This window comes from Narcine bancroftii, chromosome 3 (genome assembly GCF_036971445.1).
Source record: "Narcine bancroftii isolate sNarBan1 chromosome 3, sNarBan1.hap1, whole genome shotgun sequence".
Taxonomy (NCBI): Eukaryota; Metazoa; Chordata; class Chondrichthyes; order Torpediniformes; family Narcinidae; genus Narcine; species Narcine bancroftii.
This window is the reverse complement of record NC_091471.1, coordinates 264,692,230-264,714,854: the sequence shown is the minus strand read 5'-3', so window position 1 is coordinate 264,714,854 and position 22,625 is coordinate 264,692,230. Positions and strand designations below refer to the sequence as shown.

General features: G+C 46.1%; 3 protein-coding genes across 4 annotated transcripts in view; 2 read left to right on the top strand and 1 right to left on the bottom strand.

Moving 5' to 3' along the window:
• The window catches only part of LOC138758687 (ras-related protein Rab-11B), a 31,039-nt gene extending 27,069 nt beyond the window's left edge, over positions 1-3,970 (bottom strand). The window contains exon 1 of the mRNA XM_069927987.1: positions 3,830-3,970. Within this exon, the coding sequence (XP_069784088.1) occupies positions 3,830-3,869 (40 nt within the window). The 5' untranslated portion in view covers positions 3,870-3,970. The remainder of the gene's footprint in view (positions 1-3,829) is intronic.
• The window catches only part of LOC138758695 (myelin expression factor 2-like), a 179,255-nt gene that overhangs the window by 49,309 nt on the left and 107,321 nt on the right, over positions 1-22,625 (top strand). The window lies entirely within an intron of this gene.
• Positions 4,249-22,625, top strand: part of LOC138758683 (E3 ubiquitin-protein ligase MARCHF2-like) — a 56,877-nt gene continuing 38,500 nt past the window's right edge. The window contains exons 1-2 of one of the 2 annotated variants that reach the window (XM_069927985.1): positions 4,249-4,387; positions 15,633-15,703. The gene's annotated coding sequence lies outside the window, so the exon portion shown is untranslated. The remainder of the gene's footprint in view (positions 4,388-15,632; positions 15,704-22,625) is intronic. The other variant, XM_069927984.1, reaches the window with a different exon arrangement.

The window sequence follows — 22,625 nt, the reverse complement described above, 5'->3', positions numbered from 1 at the left end:
ACTGAGGACATACCCAAGATGGCCATCATCACCCCCTTTGGCCTGTTCGAATTCCTGCGCATGCCGTTTGGGTTCAAGAACGCCGCTCAGACCTTCCAGTGCCTCATGGACTCGGTGGGCAGGGACTTGGATTTTGTTTTTATTTATTTGGAGACATCCTTGTCACCAAAAAGGACCAGGCTCAACACAAGGCCCATCTATGTGACCTTTTCTCCCGGCTCGCCGTCTTCGGCCTTACCATCAACCCAGCCAAGTGCCAGTTCAGGAAAGAGGGCCATAACATCACAGCCGAAGGAGTCACGCCCGCCGCTGCGAAGGTTGCCGCCATCAGGGAGTTCCCACGCCCGAACAGCCTCAAGGGGCTTGCCAGCCCGCCAGCAGTATCACCTCTCCTTTGTGTCGGAGTTTACCACTGACATACGGCACAAGGTGGGGAAGGACAATGTGGTTGCTGATGCACTCTCGCAACCGGCCATCTGCACGCTAACGCCTGGCCTCGACTTCGACCAGCTCACCCGGGACCAGGAAGCTGATGAGGAGACGAGGGCCTCCAAGACCGCCATCACCGGCCTGCGATTCCGAGACCTCCCGACTCCGAGCAGTGAAGGCACCATCCTGTTCGATATCTCTGTGGGCACCCCATGGCCAGTAGTTCTGCAGCAGTGGCACAGGCAGGTCTTCTGTCACATCCACGTCCTTTCACATCCGTCAATCAGATCCATAGTCCGGATGGTGGCAGAATGGTTCGTATGGCATGAGCTGTGGAAGCACATCGCTGGCTGGGCCAGAACATGCGTCCATTGCCAGATGTCCAAGGTGCACAGGCACACCAGGGTGCCCGTACAGGAGTTTGAGCACGTCCGGGAATGGTTCAGCCACATTCACATGGACATCGTCGGGCCCTTACCCGTTTCCCGGAGCAATTGTTACCTGTTTACGGTGGTGGACCGCACCACTCGCTGGCCCGAGGCGATCCCGATGCCAGACACCTCCACCGACTCCTGCTCCCGAGCCCTGTTGCATGGTTGGATCGCCTGCGATCCAGTGATCAGGGCACCCAGTTCTCATCTGCACTCTGGGCACAGCTCGCCAACAGGTTGGGGATACAACTACACCGCACCTCGGCCTACCACCCACAGGCCAATGGACTGGTCAAACATCTGCATCACCACCTTAAGTCGGCGCTCATGGTCCGCCTCACCGGTCCCGACTGGACAGACAAACTGCCTTGGGTGCTCCTGGGCAACTGCTCCACTCCCAAGGAAGATCTGCAGGCATCATCAGCTGAGCTGGTCTAAGGTACGCCACTGGCACTAGCTGGTGAGTTCATCAACGCACCTCACAATCCCCAGCAGTCGCTGCATGAACTACTTTCTCACCTCAGGACACCCTAGGACTCCTTCAAACCCCCACCGCCACCCAGACATGGGACTCGCCTGACTCACGTTTCTGGTGAGCTGCTTTCCGCGGAGTTAGTTTTCGTTCGGTGGGGCCCAACCGCAGCACCTCTGCAGCGACCGTACGAGAGGCTGAACAGGGTTACACAGCATTCTGGCTCGACGATCATGTTGGACTTGGGCGGCGGGCATGAGCTGTTTACCATGGACAGGCTGAAGCCAGCACACCTCGATCCCACCGAGCCCTTGGTCGTTGCCCAGCCCAAGAAGCCCGGCAAAAAAGGAGATTGGCGGCGGTTCTAGGGGGGGGGTTGCTGTGTGGCGGCTCACCACAAGGCAGGCGAACCGGCTCCGCTTGGCACGCGGCGGGGCAGCCGGCCAATATGGTACCGTCAGGGGTTTCCCTTCCTTCTAGCTTGGGGCTCAGAAACCCGCGCTGGGGGACCACGTGATGCCCAAATGACACCAGCGCCTTCCAGCACGGTTCTCAGCCAGTGCGGCCCAGCAACCTGAAATAAACTAGTCTGCTCACTGAGCTCAACCAGTCTGGTTGCGTGTGTTATTGCAGGAGCAGTGTAGTCGCTGCTACAATATGATCATTCTTCACATCAAGATCATTTGAAAGAGATTAATCTTTCAGTCAATCAATGGCATGACCAAAACTGCCTCCTCCCTGATTGGTAACAATCCCAATAATGAAGTCATCAAGGTTCTATTCACTAATTTCATTTGTGAAATAGGGAAACTAAAGTCATCTACAATTATTGCAGTCACACAATTATCAGATGATTTTTTGCTTTTTTTAAAAAAAAAGCAGTGCTACTAAAAATGTTGAAAATTAAAGCAATTAAATTATGTTTATCTACATTAGACATTTGATTAGACCTTTATCAATATTTACAGAACTCATTTTAAAGTATAAGCTTTATCACTGATGAACAGTCATAAGAAATTAATATTCAATTGTAACTGGTGCAACTTGCATATTTAAAGATGATAATCTAAATTGGGCTCTAAAGGTTGCCATAGACAAAGGGTGGTAGTGGGGAAAAGCTCCCACTACTACACAAATGCTCTTCATGGCATGAATCTCAAAGAGCCTCCGACAACCAAGTCCAACTTGTGGCAACATGTGGCATATTTCTTATGCCTGGCAGAGCTGTTGTCACCTACAGAAGGGGCAGAGGTGGGCCACTGGTGGCTTGAAACCAGTTGCTCCAGGCAGATAAGGCTCATTAACCACAGATGCTAACTCATCTAGGAGAGGGAAAAACTCCTATTTCAAACCGCCGCTGCTTTATAGCTATACCCACTCATGGGAAAGGCTTTGAAAGCAACCCCCCGGAGGAAAAATCCTGCATCCTGAAGGCAGCTGACTGCTGAACTCAACACCGGCACAGAAACTCCTGCGATACTGCTGGCAGTATCGACTTTTGTTGTTTCCTTAGGATCTGTCATTAGTACAAAGATGGGGTGCCAATGCATGGTCAACAAGCGAATCTCCACATCAACTCTGCCCTATCTTGCACTCTGGAGAGGCCACTCCAGCTCGCTGGACAAACACAGGACAAGTGACTACCAGAGGTACAGCACCCAAGATGGAAGGAGATTACACACATGGAAAAGGTACTGATCTTTTTGAGGGGCACAAAGTGGCCCAGTAAAGTGGATAAAAAGTTGGATTGTGGGGAAAAGCATTCTGAAAAGACCAGCAATAAATGGTTCATAAATATGCAAGTTAACTGATGACATCGTGCATTGGCACAAACGTTGTATATTTTAATTTTTTTTTTTAAACTGCCTTGGTCCACTAAAAATGACCAGGTCAATGCTTCATCCGTTACATGTGCCTACTTAATACAACCAGTATCGTTAAAATAGTTCATCTTAACAAGATTGGATGTTAAAATGTTCACTTCACAGAGTCCAACTCTGCCTGACAAATTCATTGCATGGCTCTGTGGACCAGCGGGTAGTATTAAAACAAAAGAGTAACTTGGACAAAGTTTATAACGCATTATGTAAAAGGCTCTGCACTCGCTAACACACTTTAATTTAAAATAATTCCAGGCCACGTTATTACGTAATTAAACTGCGATGAAGTGACAACTGGATTGCCTCTGCAGGTTGTAAATTGGCTGACCAACAGATCTTTCCTATTTGTTGCAGACTACAGCTTTTTTTGGGGAGGGGGCGGGCGAGGGTGTTTTTTTTTGGTCTCTAGGTCGGAGCTCCTGCTGACAGCCCCATCTCATTCCCTTCTGGTGGCAAAAAGCCTCCAGTGAGGAAATTTATATTTTAAAAAACCCCCAAAACTTGACCACAGCGAAACGAGCTCCTTCGTGCCCTTTGGTTGAAGACTCAAAAGCCTCAGGCCTAGATCTGGTACGAGTCAAATAAGCCACTCTCCTCACGGATGGTGATTCACTTACCTTTAAAGAGGTAATCGTATTCATCGTCTCTAGTTCCCATCTCGCTGTCAACTTAAGCAGCTTCCACCAGAGCAAGAATAAAACCTGCAACCGCCGTGGAAAATAAAGCCCCTTTTTTTTTCTCTACCCCCCCCCCCCCTCCCGGCCGAGGCACAAGCCCAACCCCTACCGGAAATTAAAAGCGGCCCGCCCACCGCCTCCTGCGCCGACCAATGGCGGATGACATCAACTCGCCAGCCCGGAGAAATTCTATCGCTATGGTGACAACAGCCCGTCTGATTGGATGAAATCAGTCCGCTTGGCCTTCGCCCAGCTCTTTATTGCATCCTGCTGAATGATTGCTCGGAACGCCTGTCAATCAGGCATGCGCTCGCCGCCGATTGCGTGATCCGCCTGTCCATCGCAGTCGCCGTGCCAACCCGCCCTTTCCGGCGCGAATTTTTTTTTTCTCCCCGCCCTCATCGGGCGTCCTCCACATCGCGAGTTGGTGATGTCGGGTCAAATGGAGCGGTGAGCTGATCCCTGGGCACCGGCCCTCCCGAAAGTGACTGTTCTGAGGTAACGAAAAACAAAAGGCACCTTGCAGGGATCGTGTTCGATGAGCGAATGCACAGCGACACCCCTCTTGGTGGTTGCGTCACGGTTTATTTCGTGGTTAAAATGTCTCCTCAGACGTTCATTTAAACAGGCCTCCCCCCTTCCTCGAACTGTCACTCGGTTCGCAGTCTGACGATTCTGCGGCGGGGCAGCCCCCTGTGTGTGACAACTCGGGGAAAGTTCGGCAAATCTTCTCATGCTTTGGGTGGTCGACGAGCTTCCAGATGAAATCTGGCCAACATCTGTCTTTGACAAAAAGTGTGTGTCCGGAATAATCCCCGTAAATCATCGGGACATCTTTTTTTTAGAACAAAATATAGACGAGACTAGTTTGATGGCCGGCTGGATATCTGAGTGGAAAGTCTCTTTCCTTTCACACGTGAGACGAGAGAAGGTTTTGGACCGTGCTCTTCGTTACCCCAATAAGATCTTGTACGGTTTAACTAAGAAGCGCGTTGCCAAAATGAAAAGCAAAATTCGACAGAAGTGAGAATGCACAAAAGCAAAAGAGAGCAACTTCATTGTTTTCACCTCGCAGTTAGGATAATGAAGGATATAACAGTTCTCGCCTCGAAAAGACTGATGAAGTTTAGCCAAGGTCACTTTTTGAATGTTTGCTTGTCAAGTAAGTGTATGATTTAGCAAGATTCTGTGATCTTTGCATCAGACATGATGCATGTGTAAAGATGCACTTGATTGAACAGGAATTGTAAGCGACTTGATTCTCCTCTTTCCCTCCCCTCTATTGCCTTATTTCTTGGTTTGGATTTGTTGAATGCTTTCCTTTTGCTGGGAGTGGTCATTTGATTTGAGGACCTTTTCTGAGTTTTCAAAAGAATGTTTAGATGATGAATTGGGTAATACTTTGCTTAGCCAAATTTGTTGACTTGTTGAAGATGTTGTGGAGAATTTGTGAAATGAAAGAAGTCACTGCTCTGCACTCAACTTTTCACTTTTTCTTTAATTATCTTGAGAAAGACTTGTGATCTTGGCACTATTGTTAATGAAAGTCCTTTAGAACATCATGTATAATAGTCATAAACCTCCCTCCAACTTGATTACCTTTACATCTACTTCTCTGGTTTCCATTAAAACCCACCCCCTTCTTCCCTGTGGCCTTTCCATCTCTTCCCCCACCTGCACCCCCTTTCTCTCTCTCTGTCTCCTTTCACAGAGCCAAAGTCAATTCTCACCTCTCCTCTTATCATATCCAATGAACACCTTGTGTTAGTCTGGGCTCCTCCCCCCATCAGTCTTCAGTCTTTAATTCAGATGACTTCTTGTTCTTATTCCTTGATGAAGGGCTCAGGCCCGAATCGTCGGTAAGATATCTCGTCCTTCTTTAGAAGCTGCAAGACTGGCTGAGTTCCTTCAGCATTTCTGTGTGTTTTTACTACAATCACTGCATTTGCAGATTTTTGTGTTTCACTATAGTCATAAATCTGTTAATATAGTTTTTTAATGGTCTTGAACAAATCTGTAAAATATACTTTGGTCTTTTTTGTATCAGCAAATAAGAATTGGTGGTTTCTTTGAAAAAAGTAGAACAGATGAAGCGCCGACAAAACGGTTATATGGTTATAGTAATTGAGGAAAAAATGTTTTCACTGATAACCAGAGGAAATAGATTGAAGTGAATTGGCAGAATCAGAGTGAATGAGATATTTTAACCAGTATTGTCTGATAAATGGTAAAAGAATTTTGAATAGTAACACTATAATGGAGGAATGGAAGAATTAGTGGGGTTTCAGGAAAAGATCAAGAGACTGGGAGAAATATGATAGAATGTTTTGAAGAGCTCAGTGGGCCAAATGGCTACCTTTTGTGCAATATTTGTTGTTGTAGTTATTCTGTGTATATATATATATATATATATATATATATATATATAAAAAAATCAGAATCATTCCTAATTAGTGGGTTTTGGAAGTTTGAACAAAATTATTTTTCCAAGCAGAATAAAATATTAAGGTCCTACAGGCAGAGTTAATAATGGAAGTATCTGATGGGAACCAGTATGAAATAGAATTTTTGCCAAACCTGTTCAGTTATTTTTTTTTAATGTATTGGAAACTATTAATTTTCTAAAATTCCTGTTTAAGAAACCTGTTTTATTTACATGTATATGAAACATTTGTGGAGGAATGTGTACCATTTGTAAGTCTTGCAGTTATAGGAGTAATCATTTGGCTCTTGCCAAATGTCTGGTGTTTTGTTGAAAAATAAAGTACATGTAGAGTAATTGGTTCATATTATAGATACAGGCTCAGTTTCCAGAATTAACATCTATTCATCGTGTGAGATCTATTTAATGGCCAGAGTGTTCTATTATCCAGAAAATATGGTGGGGGATCAAAGAAGGTTTGTACTTGCCACAAATCTTGTTCATCCTTTACTTTTCCTTGAACATTGAATTTTCTATATTGGCAAGTTTTGCACATTTCATAATTTAACCTTGTTATTTTTAATATTTTATGTGAAATTGTATTCGCTTTTCTCAAAGTGATTGTTTCATGAACTGATACTTGCCTTGTTAACCTTCTATTTCTGGATGGCTCACTATTAAAATGAATTTTCAACTGGATTAAAGTTAAATTAGTGCATCCACTCGGGCAATTTCTGGTGTGATCAATGGAATGAGCGTCAATACTGAACCTAACTTGCAAGGAAAAACGTTGGGCTGCTGAAAGATGGAAGGAAATGGAACACTTTTTTCATTGCTTCATTATATTCTGGTTTTAATCAACAATATAATGAAGTGAGTGAGTTGCAACAGGGAAAGGAGACATGATATGGAAATGCAAGTTGATGGACTTGTTTGTTTCAAACAGTAAATCCAAAATATTACATTTGGAATGTGATTGTTTATTATCATGTGGAATGAGATTCTGCCACTCAATCTCTTTGAAATGTCTTCAATCAGTCTTGCATACATGACAATCATTTAAATCTTGATGCAGTTAAAAGAGATTGTTTTGTGTACTATCAGGGCAAGCCAACTTTCACAGCAGCAGGTAGTATAATAACAAACAAAATTAGTGTTACAATAAGTCAAATAGTACAAGATAAAGTGTTTCAAAATCAAATTGCAGGTAAAGAGAGAAATACAATTATAAACAATGCAAGGACATCATTTTTGACTAGTGAGAGATCCATTTTAGTGTTAATTAACTACAGGATACAAAACTTCCCATGGATATTCATGTTTTCAAGCACATGTACCTTCTGCCTGACAAGAGGTGAGAGGTGTGTGGACTGGGTCCTTTATTTTGGCAGCTTTCCCAAGATGGCAAGTGCTATTGACAAAGTTGAGAGTAACTACATATTTGTAAGCTTTCCATTTTTACTTATGTTTCTAATCATTGTAATTACATCAATCGAAACACACAGTATACAAATTCAATTTTTAAACTTTAAATTTAGAAATACAGCACGGTAACAGGCCATTTTGGCCCACAAGTCTTTGGCACCCAATTTACCATGCTGCCCCTAGTATGAAAATGTGTAGAATTTCATCCAATCTGAGACCCAGGTAGAAGTATGAACCCATTTTGGTTGATTTGCTCTTAATAAGATGCACAGTGAGTGTGACAAGTGCTGTCAAAATATTAGTGCATGAAACTTTTTTCCCCAATTAAGCTTTTGAGAAATGGAAAGAACAAAGAACCACTTTGTGATTTTTTTTTTTCTCTCTCTCTCTCTATTGTGAGAGGTGACTAGAGGCACATGTTTCTAATGAATGGACCCTTAGAAGCATGAATTAGATGTCAGCAATAATGATTTTTTTTAGATGACATTCTGGGGAAGGTTGTGGTTGCAAGCAGAGTTTGAGGACAAATGAACTCAAACTACTTTCACAAAAACACCTGGCTTGTAGAACACAACTGAGATTCCCTAAAAGGATTTCAGTGGTGCTGTAGATTTGGCTGAAAAATAATACAATTTCTCAATTTTAATCATACTAAATTGTATTTTCCTTCTTTATTCTAAATCCAGACAGCTCATATTCTGTTTTTTAGTCTGCTAATTTTTAAACTTTGTAGTTTAAAATTGTTTCACACTCATCTTTTCTGCTTTTTTTTTAACTGGTACATTGTAGCTTGGTCTTTTGCATATTTCTCAATTCTTGCAAAAGATCAAGAAACGTCAAGGAGAAGACAAGAAAGATCTAACCTGTGGAGCGTTTGACATGTTTAAAGGGTATAAAATAGGCAAGAGAAGCTACCATACATTATTCTGCAGTTGTAACCTTGTTTATAACACTCTGTCACTATGTGCATATTAGCATTGAAAGAAAATTGAGATTATTCTGTTGGTTTGGAGAATATTTCCATTACTTCATTTGCATTTATATTGCAAGATTTAATTTCAATATTGCTTTAAAATAATATACTGGCACTTCACCTCACCTCACTTAGTATTCAGGATTTCTTCGCAGGACCAACATGCTGAGATGCATGTATGGGTTGAAATGAGTAGTGCCGTTGCTCAGAACAGAGTTGAGCAACACAGGACTGATGGGGACTGGCAGAATCTGCTCCAAATGTAGAGGGATTTTACAGTCCCTTTCATCAGCTCCTTTTGGGTACGATCATAGAGAGATGGAGACAGCAGCTTCCCACACATCTAACAAGAAACATTGAGACATATTGTGGGATCTGGTGATTTGTCAACATAGGGAGCTGTGCTACTGGTTCCCAGCAATTACCTGTACTCACCATGACAACCCGAGTATAGCCCTGAACCCCACAGCATAAAGCTGACAGGCTGCACTGCTCATCCCAACCCATCCAACACTAGCCCTCACAGACAGCGATTGGACAATGTCTCCATTCCAAGCCACTCAATGAAACAATCTCTGTAACAATTTTGTTGCAGGAACACCAAAAAGGAATGGAACTTCCACTGGGTTCCTGCCACATCTGCACACAGCAATGGGGATCATGCCAAGTTCCCAGCATAATAACCACTGTGGATAACATAGTTCTCTCTTTATAATAAAATCCCAAAATGGTCCCTCTTAGCACTAATTCTTATCAATATTGTAAATGACAGTGGAGAATCTCAGCAAGATGTTTCCATTTGGAGTCCACAGTGAGTTGTGTCTCGGCACAGTCAGGAAATGGCTGGCAGTACTCAAGTCAGTAAGTTTGGACTTTTGTAGTTATATGGAAGTCGCAAAGTTTAGCATCACACGTCACGTATACTGATAAATTCTGGCAGGAGCTGTCAGCCTGGCTGGCTGAAATAATTGGAATAATTGCTCCGGGCCAGTAGATTAAAACAATCCAAACTCAAGACAAGAAACTTCTACACACAAACACTAACAAAATAATGGAAAAGAAAAGCCTGTGGCTAACCACGTCTGGGTGGTTTTATTATGTGAGTCGCTATACTCAGCTATCACTCTGGGCATCAAAACAATGCTTGGAATTGCTGGATGAAGATGCATTAAAATGTTAGGTTTAAATTCAGAATTAGTTTTCATATAGTCAAATTAGTGTAATTGTAGACTTTACAAGCTGATTAGGAAGTTGAATGTGAAAGCTGCTTCTGTGCCTAGTCCTTATGCCATTCAATATGACAGTGCTCTTGATATGGTGGGAAAGATTTGTAGATTGCCACAAACAATGCATGAGGGGAGGTGAATAATATGTAAACTGAGTTCCAGCCAGCCCAGAATCCATCAGGGTTCAAAGCATGGATCTTCTGATTCGAGGCAAAGGATACATTCTATAAAGCTCTGCTACGAATTGTGGTTGTGTCGAAATAAATGTCTGCAAAATATATTTATCTGAATTGTAGTACAGTGTTTTTGATCAAACATATGGATAATGTGCCTATGACTGGCTAGCAATTTCTATCTGGTTGGCAACACGGTGCATGCTAAAATCAATGCGGTACCTTTTTTGTACAATAATTATTTGTAGTGAGCAATTTAAACCAAATGACTGAGCAGAGTTGAATATACAGTTAGTGTTAGCATTTTTACAGAGAATAAACCGAGTAGTCTCTAACATTTTATTTTGCAGATAATCTGATTTTAGGATGAGAGGGTTCTGTAAATGCCATGAAGGAATTTATGAAATGAGCTATTAACATTTGACATTCTTCTTAAATAATCTATGCTTTTGTATAATTATTTAAAGCACTCACAGCCGAGAAGGAAAGGTTAACTTCCAGTCTATGATGTTGTCTAGAGTGATGTGCAAAATATTTAGGGAGCTTGATACAGAAGAAAATAACCACAAAAGTAAACATAATTTCAAGCCGAGAATGATGAGCAGCCATGTGTACAATTCTATAATCTAAGGAATTTGTATCTGGCATTTACAGTATTTTTAAATGAGATTAATGTATCCTCCAAGTGAATTAACATTCCAGAAAAAAGGGTTTATTTCACTCTATTTTCTTTATGCTGAATACATTGTGTATAAGCACACATTGGATGAAATAAATAAATCTGTTTTTCTTTATTGCTTCTTTTTAAAAGAAGAGGAAGTGCTTTCTCAGTTGCACTGTTATACCAGACAGATCAATTGAATCACTGAGCTTTGAATCACCTATTTCAGACACTGCACTGGTAAGGTGCTGCAATGTTTCTTTGTCTGCCTGGAGATTGTCTGGGTTCTTATTTTTGATTATTATTCTGTGATCATTGGTTTCTTATGCTTTCTTTTGAGGGACAAAAAATAAGGTCAAGTGTATCTAATGGCAACCCAGGAATGAATAATTTGCTGAGACTTGCTGTTGAGGCAGTAATGAATCAATCATTTTGGGGGATGGGCAAAACAAAAAAAATCTCCTCAAGTCTGAGGAAAGCCAGATTATTACATGGGTATACAAGGAAAAGGGAAGTTTTTGACTGCTGATATTTTCTTCTTTTTGTTGCAGCTTTGGATAGATGTTAACAGTTTAATGAATATTTTAAAGAGCAAAAACAAAATTGGGTTCAATATTGTTGTTTGATGCAGGAACCTATTTAAATACATTTTCAACGATGCTTTAAAATAATTAAATTAATTAAGATACAATTTATTGTGACTAAATCAGAAACCATATTTTTACTAACAAAGGATGTGGGGAAAATGGAAGGAGCATATGTTTAAAGAGCAATTTCCACAGAAGGCCACATTATCTCAAGACAGTGAATTGTTGAAAGAAGGGGATCTGATTTTTGTGGGTTGGGGTGGTGATGGGAAATGAGGCTGGAAAAGGTACAATATCGGGGTGAATTACAAAAGAATTTAAATGTATTACAAATCTTCAAACTACTATAGAATTATCACTGTCCCAACAAGCACATATGCTCTGTATCCCCATTTTCTGGGACTGGGACCAGTTTTATTCCCATGGAATGCCGGAGTCCAAAGGGTTAAGGAACTGAAATAACAGAAAGGTGAGGAAGAGAGTGAGGAGCAAATCTTGGCGAGTGAACGTGCAGCAGAGTTTTGACTGAATAATGGAAGATTATTGAGATGGGTTGGTTTTTAATCAGTTACTTAAGTAAATCAAAGTGAACGGTGTAAAGGAGATATTATCAGAGTTAAATTTGTTTGATTGTATTGTAGGTTGAAAAAAGACTGAGGACAAAGAAGGGAGGAAATGTGTAACAACAGAATATTGTTTTGTGATTTCTGTTTTGAGATGGATTGGAGCCAAAATAGATTCAAATAGGAAAAGGAGAAACCTTTCAAGGAATTGAGAGAAAAGAAGGAGATGACCTCATATTGGAGATGTCAGAAAGATTGAGTGTGAAGTTTTAGAAGTGGAAAATAATGATACTGGCTTTAAAAGGCTTGTGGACAATACCTGGAGTGAGGGATCATTGACAATAGAGCCAAGCAGGTAGGTTGAGTGGTCTGAATTTCATTGGGAATGGGTTTAAAGGAGTGTTGGCAGTCTGAAGTAGCAATAAAATCAGGAGAGGGGTGGTTTGGCTTTATGGACAAGAGACAGCTGAGCAGGTGACTGCTTTTGGGTGCTAATGAAACATTTCATCCATCTCAATAGTTTGGGTTCTGAGTATAGAAAGAATATGAAGCAAGGTTGAAAGAAAAGGAAAGGTTTTTGCATTGCTTGTGTAGAAGAGTATAGATCTTGATGTGGTTCATGCAGTTCTGGCATTTGATGTCTTACCTGTCAAGATCACTGTATTTGTTATCCATAGACAAGAGAACTAGGTGGGAGGAGGACAGGAAGGATTGATAGTATTGGACACTGGCATTTTGCTGTGTGTGAAGGGAGAATGATGGAAAATGAGCACTATTGAGCAAATTTATATAGTCTAGAACTTTTGATCTGGGAAAATTAGCTCAAATTCCATTATTATAGCTGAGAAATTTGCTGTAAGTAATTCAATAAATCTGGAATAAAAATACTATCAGCAATAATAATAACTAAGGAGCTTCCCATTTGGTTCACTGTCACCCTTTGAAAGAATGAAATCTACCATCGTTGTCAAACCCAGCCACATGTGGTATTGGAACCATTGCAATATAATTAACTCTGACTGTCCCTTAATAACACAGCGAGCCACGCATGCTCAGTGAGCCTTTATTGAAAGAAAATGAGTAAATGCAGACCATGCTAATGGTACCTATGTCCCATGATTGAAACAATTTTGGGTGTGATGATATGCCTGGTCAGAGAAGGATCAAAACTTGCCCTGTTTATTATCAAAATCACAAGATGTTGAAGAGAATGTTAAGGGGGGAGTTATTCACAATACAGGTAAGAGAGATTTAATGAACAGAGGTGAAACATGGAAGTGGATTTAGAAGGGTAGAGCACAATAGGATAAGATCAAAATAACAAATATGAATGTGTTGGAAGATAAAAGTTGCAGAGAAAACTCTGGATGTAATTTCCTGCAGCTGGCAGAGAATTGATTAAAAAAGGAACCGAATGAGGAGTTTGAAAGAGTACGTTAGTGGAGTGAGGGATGAAGTTGTGGTGTAATTGGTGGTGAGGGCTGTATCACTACCAAACTGAGCAAGCAGTTAGTATATATTTTACACCAGCACTAATGATGTAGTATAAAATGCAGCTACCATTTTAGCCCTACATGTTGCCTGTGATTTAGTAATAACTTCACTTTTTTTTATAAATGCATGTGCCATTGTGCACACAGACTCCACCGATGACGGTTGAATTTAAGAAATTCCTCATGGATTTTAAAACTTGTTTTTGCAATCCCTGCTATGTACAAGTAGCTGAGCAGTTTTCACCAAAGGTCTCCAATAGGGCTATTTTTTAAACAATTAATATCAGTTTTCTTTGTGATGCTAACAATTTGCTCTGATTGAAAACTCAGCTAAATTCTCTTTCAAAGTTTTAAAATCTCTTGTGATATTACTTGATATAATTTTCTCACAAAAAATAGATCAGCATCTAGAGAAATGAAAAATAAATTGTCTGGCAATCTTAAAAATTACCAGTAATTGTAATGAACATAAATTTAACATGGATGTTGTCACCTACAACATGATTCCTACTTACTACAGAAGTGTTAAAATCTTGGTCTTCAATAGGTAAAATTAATTATATCTGAGCAGAATGCAATTTTTGTGTTTGGTTGACAATTGTCATAGCATTGAAACAGTGTCAGACAAGAGCTGAGCAATCCATGTAGAGTTTCTATGTGTCTTATGCAGAATGTCCACGGTCTTCTTTTGGAAGAGAAATAAAATGCTCGTATCAGTTTGGAGAGCTGGGGCTGGGGACTCAATCATGTGTAATTCAACAAACTAAGATTACCCTTGAATTTCATTTGTTCCCAAAAGGTTTCAGGCATTGGCTCAGTACAACTGAGAAAGCATTTTTTTCCAAATTCTTTCTTCCTTTGGAAAATGTCGAGTCCATAAAGATGAGGTGTATTGAATTTTGTCCAGTTGTTGGCATATAGCCAATCAGCTGCAACATTAAGACTTAAAGGAACTTGTGCAATTCATTCATGCAGCCCATAACAAACATTGCAATTGGTCCTTTGTGTAAATGGTATGGGTGGGATGGTGGGCAGCAATGAGCATTTTTCTTCCCCTTCATGGATTGTGGTCCACAAGAGAAGAGTCGTAACTTTTGCTGGAAGTGCCAGAAATAATCACCTCTAGTTCCAGACAGGTACACTAGCTGAGCTCATCTTCAGAAATGAAATGTGGAGAAAAATGTATCCTGTCCTTAAATATTTAAAAGATGAGAGCTCAGTGTTTTGCATTCACTACTGAGATGTGGTGCTGCTTTCTGCAATGCCATAGTCACTCAGTCACTCATTCTTTCCTTCACACACAGAATTTAGTTTTCCTTCTATTTCACCCTCTCTCTGCCTCTGCTCCAATCACAAAGGCCTCGTAGAGACATCTTCTTTCTACCCTCAGAAACAGCAGGCACTCATCAGGTAAACCAGTTATGCCAGGAGTTTTTAAACAGCCCATGACTGCAAGGAACGGCACCTGTTCCTGAACCTAATGGATCAGGGTCTCCTGAGGAGAGCACAATATATGTAGTGTATGGTGGAATGTACACTAGTTGGTTGCATCATAGCCTCGTGTTGTAATTTGAAAGCCCAAGAATAAAGAAGGCACCAGAAGGTAGCAAGCATAGCCAGGGTCAATCACAAACTCTGACATTTAAATACATTAAATAAATCTATGTGAGGTGCTGGCTCAAAAAAGTGGCCAACATCAAAAAGGACCCCCATCCCCCAGTCACAACCCCTTTTCACTCCAACTTTCAGGCAGAAGGTGCAGACACCAGTAAATCAGTACCTCTAGGTTCAAGAACAATTTATTTTCAACAGGTATCGGGCTCTTGATCCTCCCCTTTTGTTACACTAATCATGGACTGCTCCAATACCTCCCAAAGGACTCAGCGCTATTCCAAAGTCACTTTTTTTTGCAGCAGATAACTGAATATTTATTGTCTATGTGTATTTATTGTCTCTTTAATCCAATTATGTATACCATTGACATTTTTCTTCATAAAGTACCTGCTTGACTGCAGCAAGTAAGAATTTTGATGCAAATATGTTGTACAATGTATATGACAATAAACTCATTATTATATTGTGATCTTGCTGTCCTCAACATCACTCATTCTTGTATTTAAAACAACCTTTAAAACATCCTGCATTCAAGCTGGATATTTCCTACAAAGGGAGTATTTTGTCATTATTGAAATGGTTTTGTTTCTGTCCTTACCCTTGCAGGCTGTGGAGGAGCAGGAGCTTAAAGATGATGTACTGGCAGAAGAACACCCTGCACATTGCCTCTATCCCTGGTAAGTGCACCTTGGTTATAAAGAGGCCAGAACATAATTTAGAGGCTACATTTCCAAGGAGAGATGACTCTCACTGCAGAGAAAGGCTAGATAAGATGTACGGTGAAAAGCTTGGACACTTTCCAGCCTATTGAAGCAAAATTTAATGATGACTGAAGACATGGGGGAATCCATTCCTTTCACATCTTTCAAGAGGTCAGATGAAGCCAGGAGTTGAGGTGCACTTCTATACTCTTCATTAATATTAGAGCAGATATAATGGAGATGCAGGCTTGAGGTCATCATAGTTCTGCTATTATTTAGCCATGTGCTTCCATCTCCTGTGTAAGCAGGTTGCTGTTCTGCATGAAAGAGGGAAGATTCTTTGGCCAAAATGGGCAAAGGTCTGATCTGACACAAACTAGGTCATGTTGTGTGCCCTGTTACAAAGGAGTTCTAGTGGCATCTGAGAGTCAAAGTCCTCAGGCTATCTTTTCCCATCACAATTCTCAAGCAATTGCCTCATTTGTGCCACTAATTTGCCACTGCTATAATGCAGGAAATGGAAGCAAGTCCTTCCAGAGAAAGAGCAAATTCTGGGGGTTGAGCATGGAATTCTTCTTCCCCTACCATGGAAAGGAGCAGCCTAGCACAAGCCTCAGAGTATTTAGTAACATTGAAGCCTTTTGAAAAGCTTGAACAATTAGGAAGCAATATGGTTTTGTAAAGAGTATATTATTAATGTTCATTAACATTATATTTTTTCTAATTTGTAAACTTTATTCAGCATAAATGTGAAATGTAGAGTAATTTTGTATGAGCAACGAGGGACCATGATCGGTAGAGATAAACTGATGCATTAAACAGCAACTGTACAGTACTCCAAAACACCTGTGTCAGACTTGCAACATGGAGAGATCACAACCTATTTAGATGTAAATACTAAGGAATTTTCATTTAGCATGATAAAAGATGAATGAGTGCCCCAGCTTTGAAAATAGTGCTATGGCTGTGCTCTTCATTATGCCCATTATGAGGGTTGTTTCAAAGTAAGTTAATTATATTGACATCAGAAGAAAGTTTGTGTACACCAAACCTCACCTTTGACCACTTTCCTTTTGACAAACAATGTTTCCTCATGGATGGTTGTTAATTGCACATTGACAATTCAAGGTAGTGAAGCAGCCTTGCTCTCTGCTACTTGCATAAGCAAGAGATACTTGGAAGCTTAATATTGCCATTTCATTTAAAGAGACCAAATCCATATCATGGAATTTTCGTACCCCATTTGTGGAGGTACTTATCAAAGAAAGATATTTATTGAGAGCTAACGCTCATTAGTAACTGCAGTGGTTTCATCCTCAAGACCACTTCCTCCAAAAGTTATGCCTTCAATACAAGCAGATCCATTAACAAACGATCTAAACATGGCCTTGTCCCAAATCAATGACTGTCCATTTCTTCCAGGAGTTTTTTTTTTGCTCTTGATTCCAGCATATGCATCCTCTTTTAAGCATCGCCTTGATGAGTTCCAGGTACTGTATTACTTTCATTTTTTTGCTTGGGGGCTTTGAAACATAGTACTTTGTGGCTACCTCTGAGGTGCAAGCAAGGAAATTGCATCTTTTGAAAGAAAGCAAACCTTTTATTCATTGTGAAAGCTGGGAATTGGCTGATCCCAGGCAGGTAATGTTAGTAAATAATTTAAGATTGACAAGATAACGATTGACTGTTATACTTCAGTATAGCCATGACACAACCTCCAAAGGAAGCTGTCGGCAAAGTTTTACATATCTCTTTGGCTACGATTTTAAAGTTGAATTTGAATCCAGCCACATCTCTTAAACAAAAGCTGGGAGGGAGATTACTTTTTAAGTATCAGGATTGATTAAGATGTACAAAGGTGTTATTTGCCATGAGAGAATTGATCTTTGCTGGAAAAATGTAGTCATGATGGAATGAATGATGTGACGAGGATGATATGAGTGTAGCCTGACTAATTCTGATGAACCATCACAAGGAGGCCTATAACAGACAATATTAGCATGAGGCAAATCATTCCATACAATATTTGTATTTATCATTTGATGCCTGTTGCAGAGACGTTTGCAAACTACCTGGTAGATGGGGTTGAACCTTCTTTCAATAAATTATAAATTTTACAATTATAAGTATTCTTTCAGAAGTTACTGCTTCTGTGGTCTACCTGAGGTGAGGTGAATAATGATATGGAATCCTTGAGGTGTGTTTTTAAAATTAATTATTTTAATAACTGGTTGTTGGATTATTTGCAGGAAGTGAGACCAACACTGGCATACATCTTTCGGATGGAAACTGGCATGCATTGAACATCATAAGTGTCTGTGAACTGTTGACAGCATATTCTGATGAGGTCCCCTTCTGTGCATTCTCTCATTCTAATCTCCCACTAGAGATATGGGTAATTCTAATCCTCATTCCTGCAGTAAGGCTTGAGCCCAAAGCGTCAACTGCCTTTTACTTTCTATGGATCCTGTGTGACCTCCTGAGCTTCTATTGCACTTTTGTATACTGCAATTCTATTCCTCCACCTCTTCATACATAGTCCCATCCCCATTCAAATGTCACTCCTTCCAGAACCACCTGTCCTTCTTGTATACCCTCAAGCAAAATTTCACTTTGACACCTTGCAGGGTTGTACAGCAACCACCAGACCACAAGAGAGTAAGTCTTTCTAACAAAATACTGGAGGATGCCTTTGGAGGGAAAATAGTGAACTCTCATTTTGAGGTGGTTACTGGCAAACCCAACTAGCCTTTTTGTGCTTTCATGCTTTTTATTTTTGCCTCCTCTGCAGTGATTGGAGAACATTGAGGAGACAGATGCCAGCAATGGAAGGGATAGCTCTTGTCTCTCATGAGGCACCTAAAAGATGTTAAGCATAGTGTGGAATGAAGTTGTGATACAAGTTCCAAAGCAGTGCACTAACCATGAGTAAATTTCACTAATAAGATTCAAGATTCATTTTATGGTCATTGTAATAAAACATCAAATTTCTTTTTGCCTGCTGCAAGGCAGACAGATTTGCCATTGGCAGGAAGGTGAAGAATATAACTGAACAAGGGAATGGAAGCTTTTGCATTTCAAGGGGTTCTGCTCCGAATGGTACCCTGAAGCACAGAATAAATGCACTTTATGATGGTATTAATCTTGGAGAGCCAGCAATTTTTGAACTTGGTAGTTCTTTCTGAATTTGTTCTTCTGTGCTGAAAATGGGAAAAAGTCACTTTTAGAGAATTAAATATGTGGCCTCAGTAATAATGCAGAACTGCAAATTGCTGTAGAAATTGCACAGATCAGCTGCAGTTAATTCTGTGCTGCAGAATTGGTTATTCAAGAGATATAATCAAAGAGAAGCAGTAATAGTGGCCAGTAGTCATGTCGGAGGAGCCCCAGCGCTTTTTGTTATCCAGTAGGTACAAGGATTTGATGACATATGGGACAAGAGCATTGCAAATGAGCAAGCTTGGGGGAATTTAAAGATGCAGTATTGAAAAGACATAGTATAGTCAAGGGATAGATAATGTTGTCTCCAAATGCAAGTCCCAAAGGCTATGTTGCTTTCCCAATGCCAGGGGCCTGGGTGCCCAACGCCAGGGGCCTGGGTGCCCAACGCCAGGGGCCTGGGTGCCCAACGCCAGGGGCCTGGGTGCCCAACGCCAGGGGCCTGGGTGCCCAACGCCAGGGGCCTGGGTGCCCAACGCCAGGGGCCTGGGTGCCCAACGCCAGGGGCCTGGGTGCCCAACGCCAGGGGCCTGGGTGCCCAACGCCAGGGGCCTGGGTGCCCAACGCCAGGGGCCTGGGTGCCCAACGCCAGGGGCCTGGGTGCCCAACGCCAGGGGCCTGGGTGCCCAACGCCAGGGGCCTGGGTGCCCAACGCCAGGGGCCTGGGTGCCCAACGCCAGGGGCCTGGGTGCCCAACGCCAGGGGCCTGGGTGCCCAACGCCAGGGGCCTGGGTGCCCAACGCCAGGGGCCTGGGTGCCCAACGCCAGGGGCCTGGGTGCCCAACGCCAGGGGCCTGGGTGCCCAACGCCAGGGGCCTGGGTGCCCAACGCCAGGGGCCTGGGTGCCCAACGCCAGGGGCCTGGGTGCCCAACGCCAGGGGCCTGGGTGCCCAACGCCAGGGGCCTGGGTGCCCAACGCCAGGGGCCTGGGTGCCCAACGCCAGGGGCCTGGGTGCCCAACGCCAGGGGCCTGGGTGCCCAACGCCAGGGGCCTGGGTGCCCAACGCCAGGGGCCTGGGTGCCCAACGCCAGGGGCCTGGGTGCCCAACGCCAGGGGCCTGGGTGCCCAACGCCAGGGGCCTGGGTGCCCAACGCCAGGGGCCTGGGTGCCCAACGCCAGGGGCCTGGGTGCCCAACGCCAGGGGCCTGGGTGCCCAACGCCAGGGGCCTGGGTGCCCAACGCCAGGGGCCTGGGTGCCCAACGCCAGGGGCCTGGGTGCCCAACGCCAGGGGCCTGGGTGCCCAACGCCAGGGGCCTGGGTGCCCAACGCCAGGGGCCTGGGTGCCCAACGCCAGGGGCCTGGGTGCCCAACGCCAGGGGCCTGGGTGCCCAACGCCAGGGGCCTGGGTGCCCAACGCCAGGGGCCTGGGTGCCCAACGCCAGGGGCCTGGGTGCCCAACGCCAGGGGCCTGGGTGCCCAACGCCAGGGGCCTGGGTGCCCAACGCCAGGGGCCTGGGTGCCCAACGCCAGGGGCCTGGGTGCCCAACGCCAGGGGCCTGGGTGCCCAACGCCAGGGGCCTGGGTGCCCAACGCCAGGGGCCTGGGTGCCCAACGCCAGGGGCCTGGGTGCCCAACGCCAGGGGCCTGGGTGCCCAACGCCAGGGGCCTGGGTGCCCAATGCCAGGGGCCTGGGTGCCCAACGCCAGGGGCCTGGGTGCCCAACGCCAGGGGCCTGGGTGCCCAACGCCAGGGGCCTGGGTGCCCAACGCCAGGGGCCTGGGTGCCCAACGCCAGGGGCCTGGGTGCCCAACGCCAGGGGCCTGGGTGCCCAACGCCAGGGGCCTGGGTGCCCAACGCCAGGGGCCTGGGTGCCCAACGCCAGGGGCCTGGGTGCCCAACGCCAGGGGCCTGGGTGCCCAACGCCAGGGGCCTGGGTGCCCAACGCCAGGGGCCTGGGTGCCCAACGCCAGGGGCCTGGGTGCCCAACGCCAGGGGCCTGGGTGCCCAACGCCAGGGGCCTGGGTGCCCAACGCCAGGGGCCTGGGTGCCCAACGCCAGGGGCCTGGGTGCCCAACGCCAGGGGCCTGGGTGCCCAACGCCAGGGGCCTGGGTGCCCAACGCCAGGGGCCTGGGTGCCCAACGCCAGGGGCCTGGGTGCCCAACGCCAGGGGCCTGGGTGCCCAACGCCAGGGGCCTGGGTGCCCAACGCCAGGGGCCTGGGTGCCCAACGCCAGGGGCCTGGGTGCCCAACGCCAGGGGCCTGGGTGCCCAACGCCAGGGGCCTGGGTGCCCAACGCCAGGGGCCTGGGTGCCCAACGCCAGGGGCCTGGGTGCCCAACGCCAGGGGCCTGGGTGCCCAACGCCAGGGGCCTGGGTGCCCAACGCCAGGGGCCTGGGTGCCCAACGCCAGGGGCCTGGGTGCCCAACGCCAGGGGCCTGGGTGCCCAACGCCAGGGGCCTGGGTGCCCAACGCCAGGGGCCTGGGTGCCCAACGCCAGGGGCCTGGGTGCCCAACGCCAGGGGCCTGGGTGCCCAACGCCAGGGGCCTGGGTGCCCAACGCCAGGGGCCTGGGTGCCCAACGCCAGGGGCCTGGGTGCCCAACGCCAGGGGCCTGGGTGCCCAACGCCAGGGGCCTGGGTGCCCAACGCCAGGGGCCTGGGTGCCCAACGCCAGGGGCCTGGGTGCCCAACGCCAGGGGCCTGGGTGCCCAACGCCAGGGGCCTGGGTGCCCAACGCCAGGGGCCTGGGTGCCCAACGCCAGGGGCCTGGGTGCCCAACGCCAGGGGCCTGGGTGCCCAACGCCAGGGGCCTGGGTGCCCAACGCCAGGGGCCTGGGTGCCCAACGCCAGGGGCCTGGGTGCCCAACGCCAGGGGCCTGGGTGCCCAACGCCAGGGGCCTGGGTGCCCAACGCCAGGGGCCTGGGTGCCCAACGCCAGGGGCCTGGGTGCCCAACGCCAGGGGCCTGGGTGCCCAACGCCAGGGGCCTGGGTGCCCAACGCCAGGGGCCTGGGTGCCCAACGCCAGGGGCCTGGGTGCCCAACGCCAGGGGCCTGGGTGCCCAACGCCAGGGGCCTGGGTGCCCAACGCCAGGGGCCTGGGTGCCCAACGCCAGGGGCCTGGGTGCCCAACGCCAGGGGCCTGGGTGCCCAACGCCAGGGGCCTGGGTGCCCAACGCCAGGGGCCTGGGTGCCCAACGCCAGGGGCCTGGGTGCCCAACGCCAGGGGCCTGGGTGCCCAACGCCAGGGGCCTGGGTGCCCAACGCCAGGGGCCTGGGTGCCCAACGCCAGGGGCCTGGGTGCCCAACGCCAGGGGCCTGGGTGCCCAACGCCAGGGGCCTGGGTGCCCAACGCCAGGGGCCTGGGTGCCCAACGCCAGGGGCCTGGGTGCCCAACGCCAGGGGCCTGGGTGCCCAACGCCAGGGGCCTGGGTGCCCAACGCCAGGGGCCTGGGTGCCCAACGCCAGGGGCCTGGGTGCCCAACGCCAGGGGCCTGGGTGCCCAACGCCAGGGGCCTGGGTGCCCAACGCCAGGGGCCTGGGTGCCCAACGCCAGGGGCCTGGGTGCCCAACGCCAGGGGCCTGGGTGCCCAACGCCAGGGGCCTGGGTGCCCAACGCCAGGGGCCTGGGTGCCCAACGCCAGGGGCCTGGGTGCCCAACGCCAGGGGCCTGGGTGCCCAACGCCAGGGGCCTGGGTGCCCAACGCCAGGGGCCTGGGTGCCCAACGCCAGGGGCCTG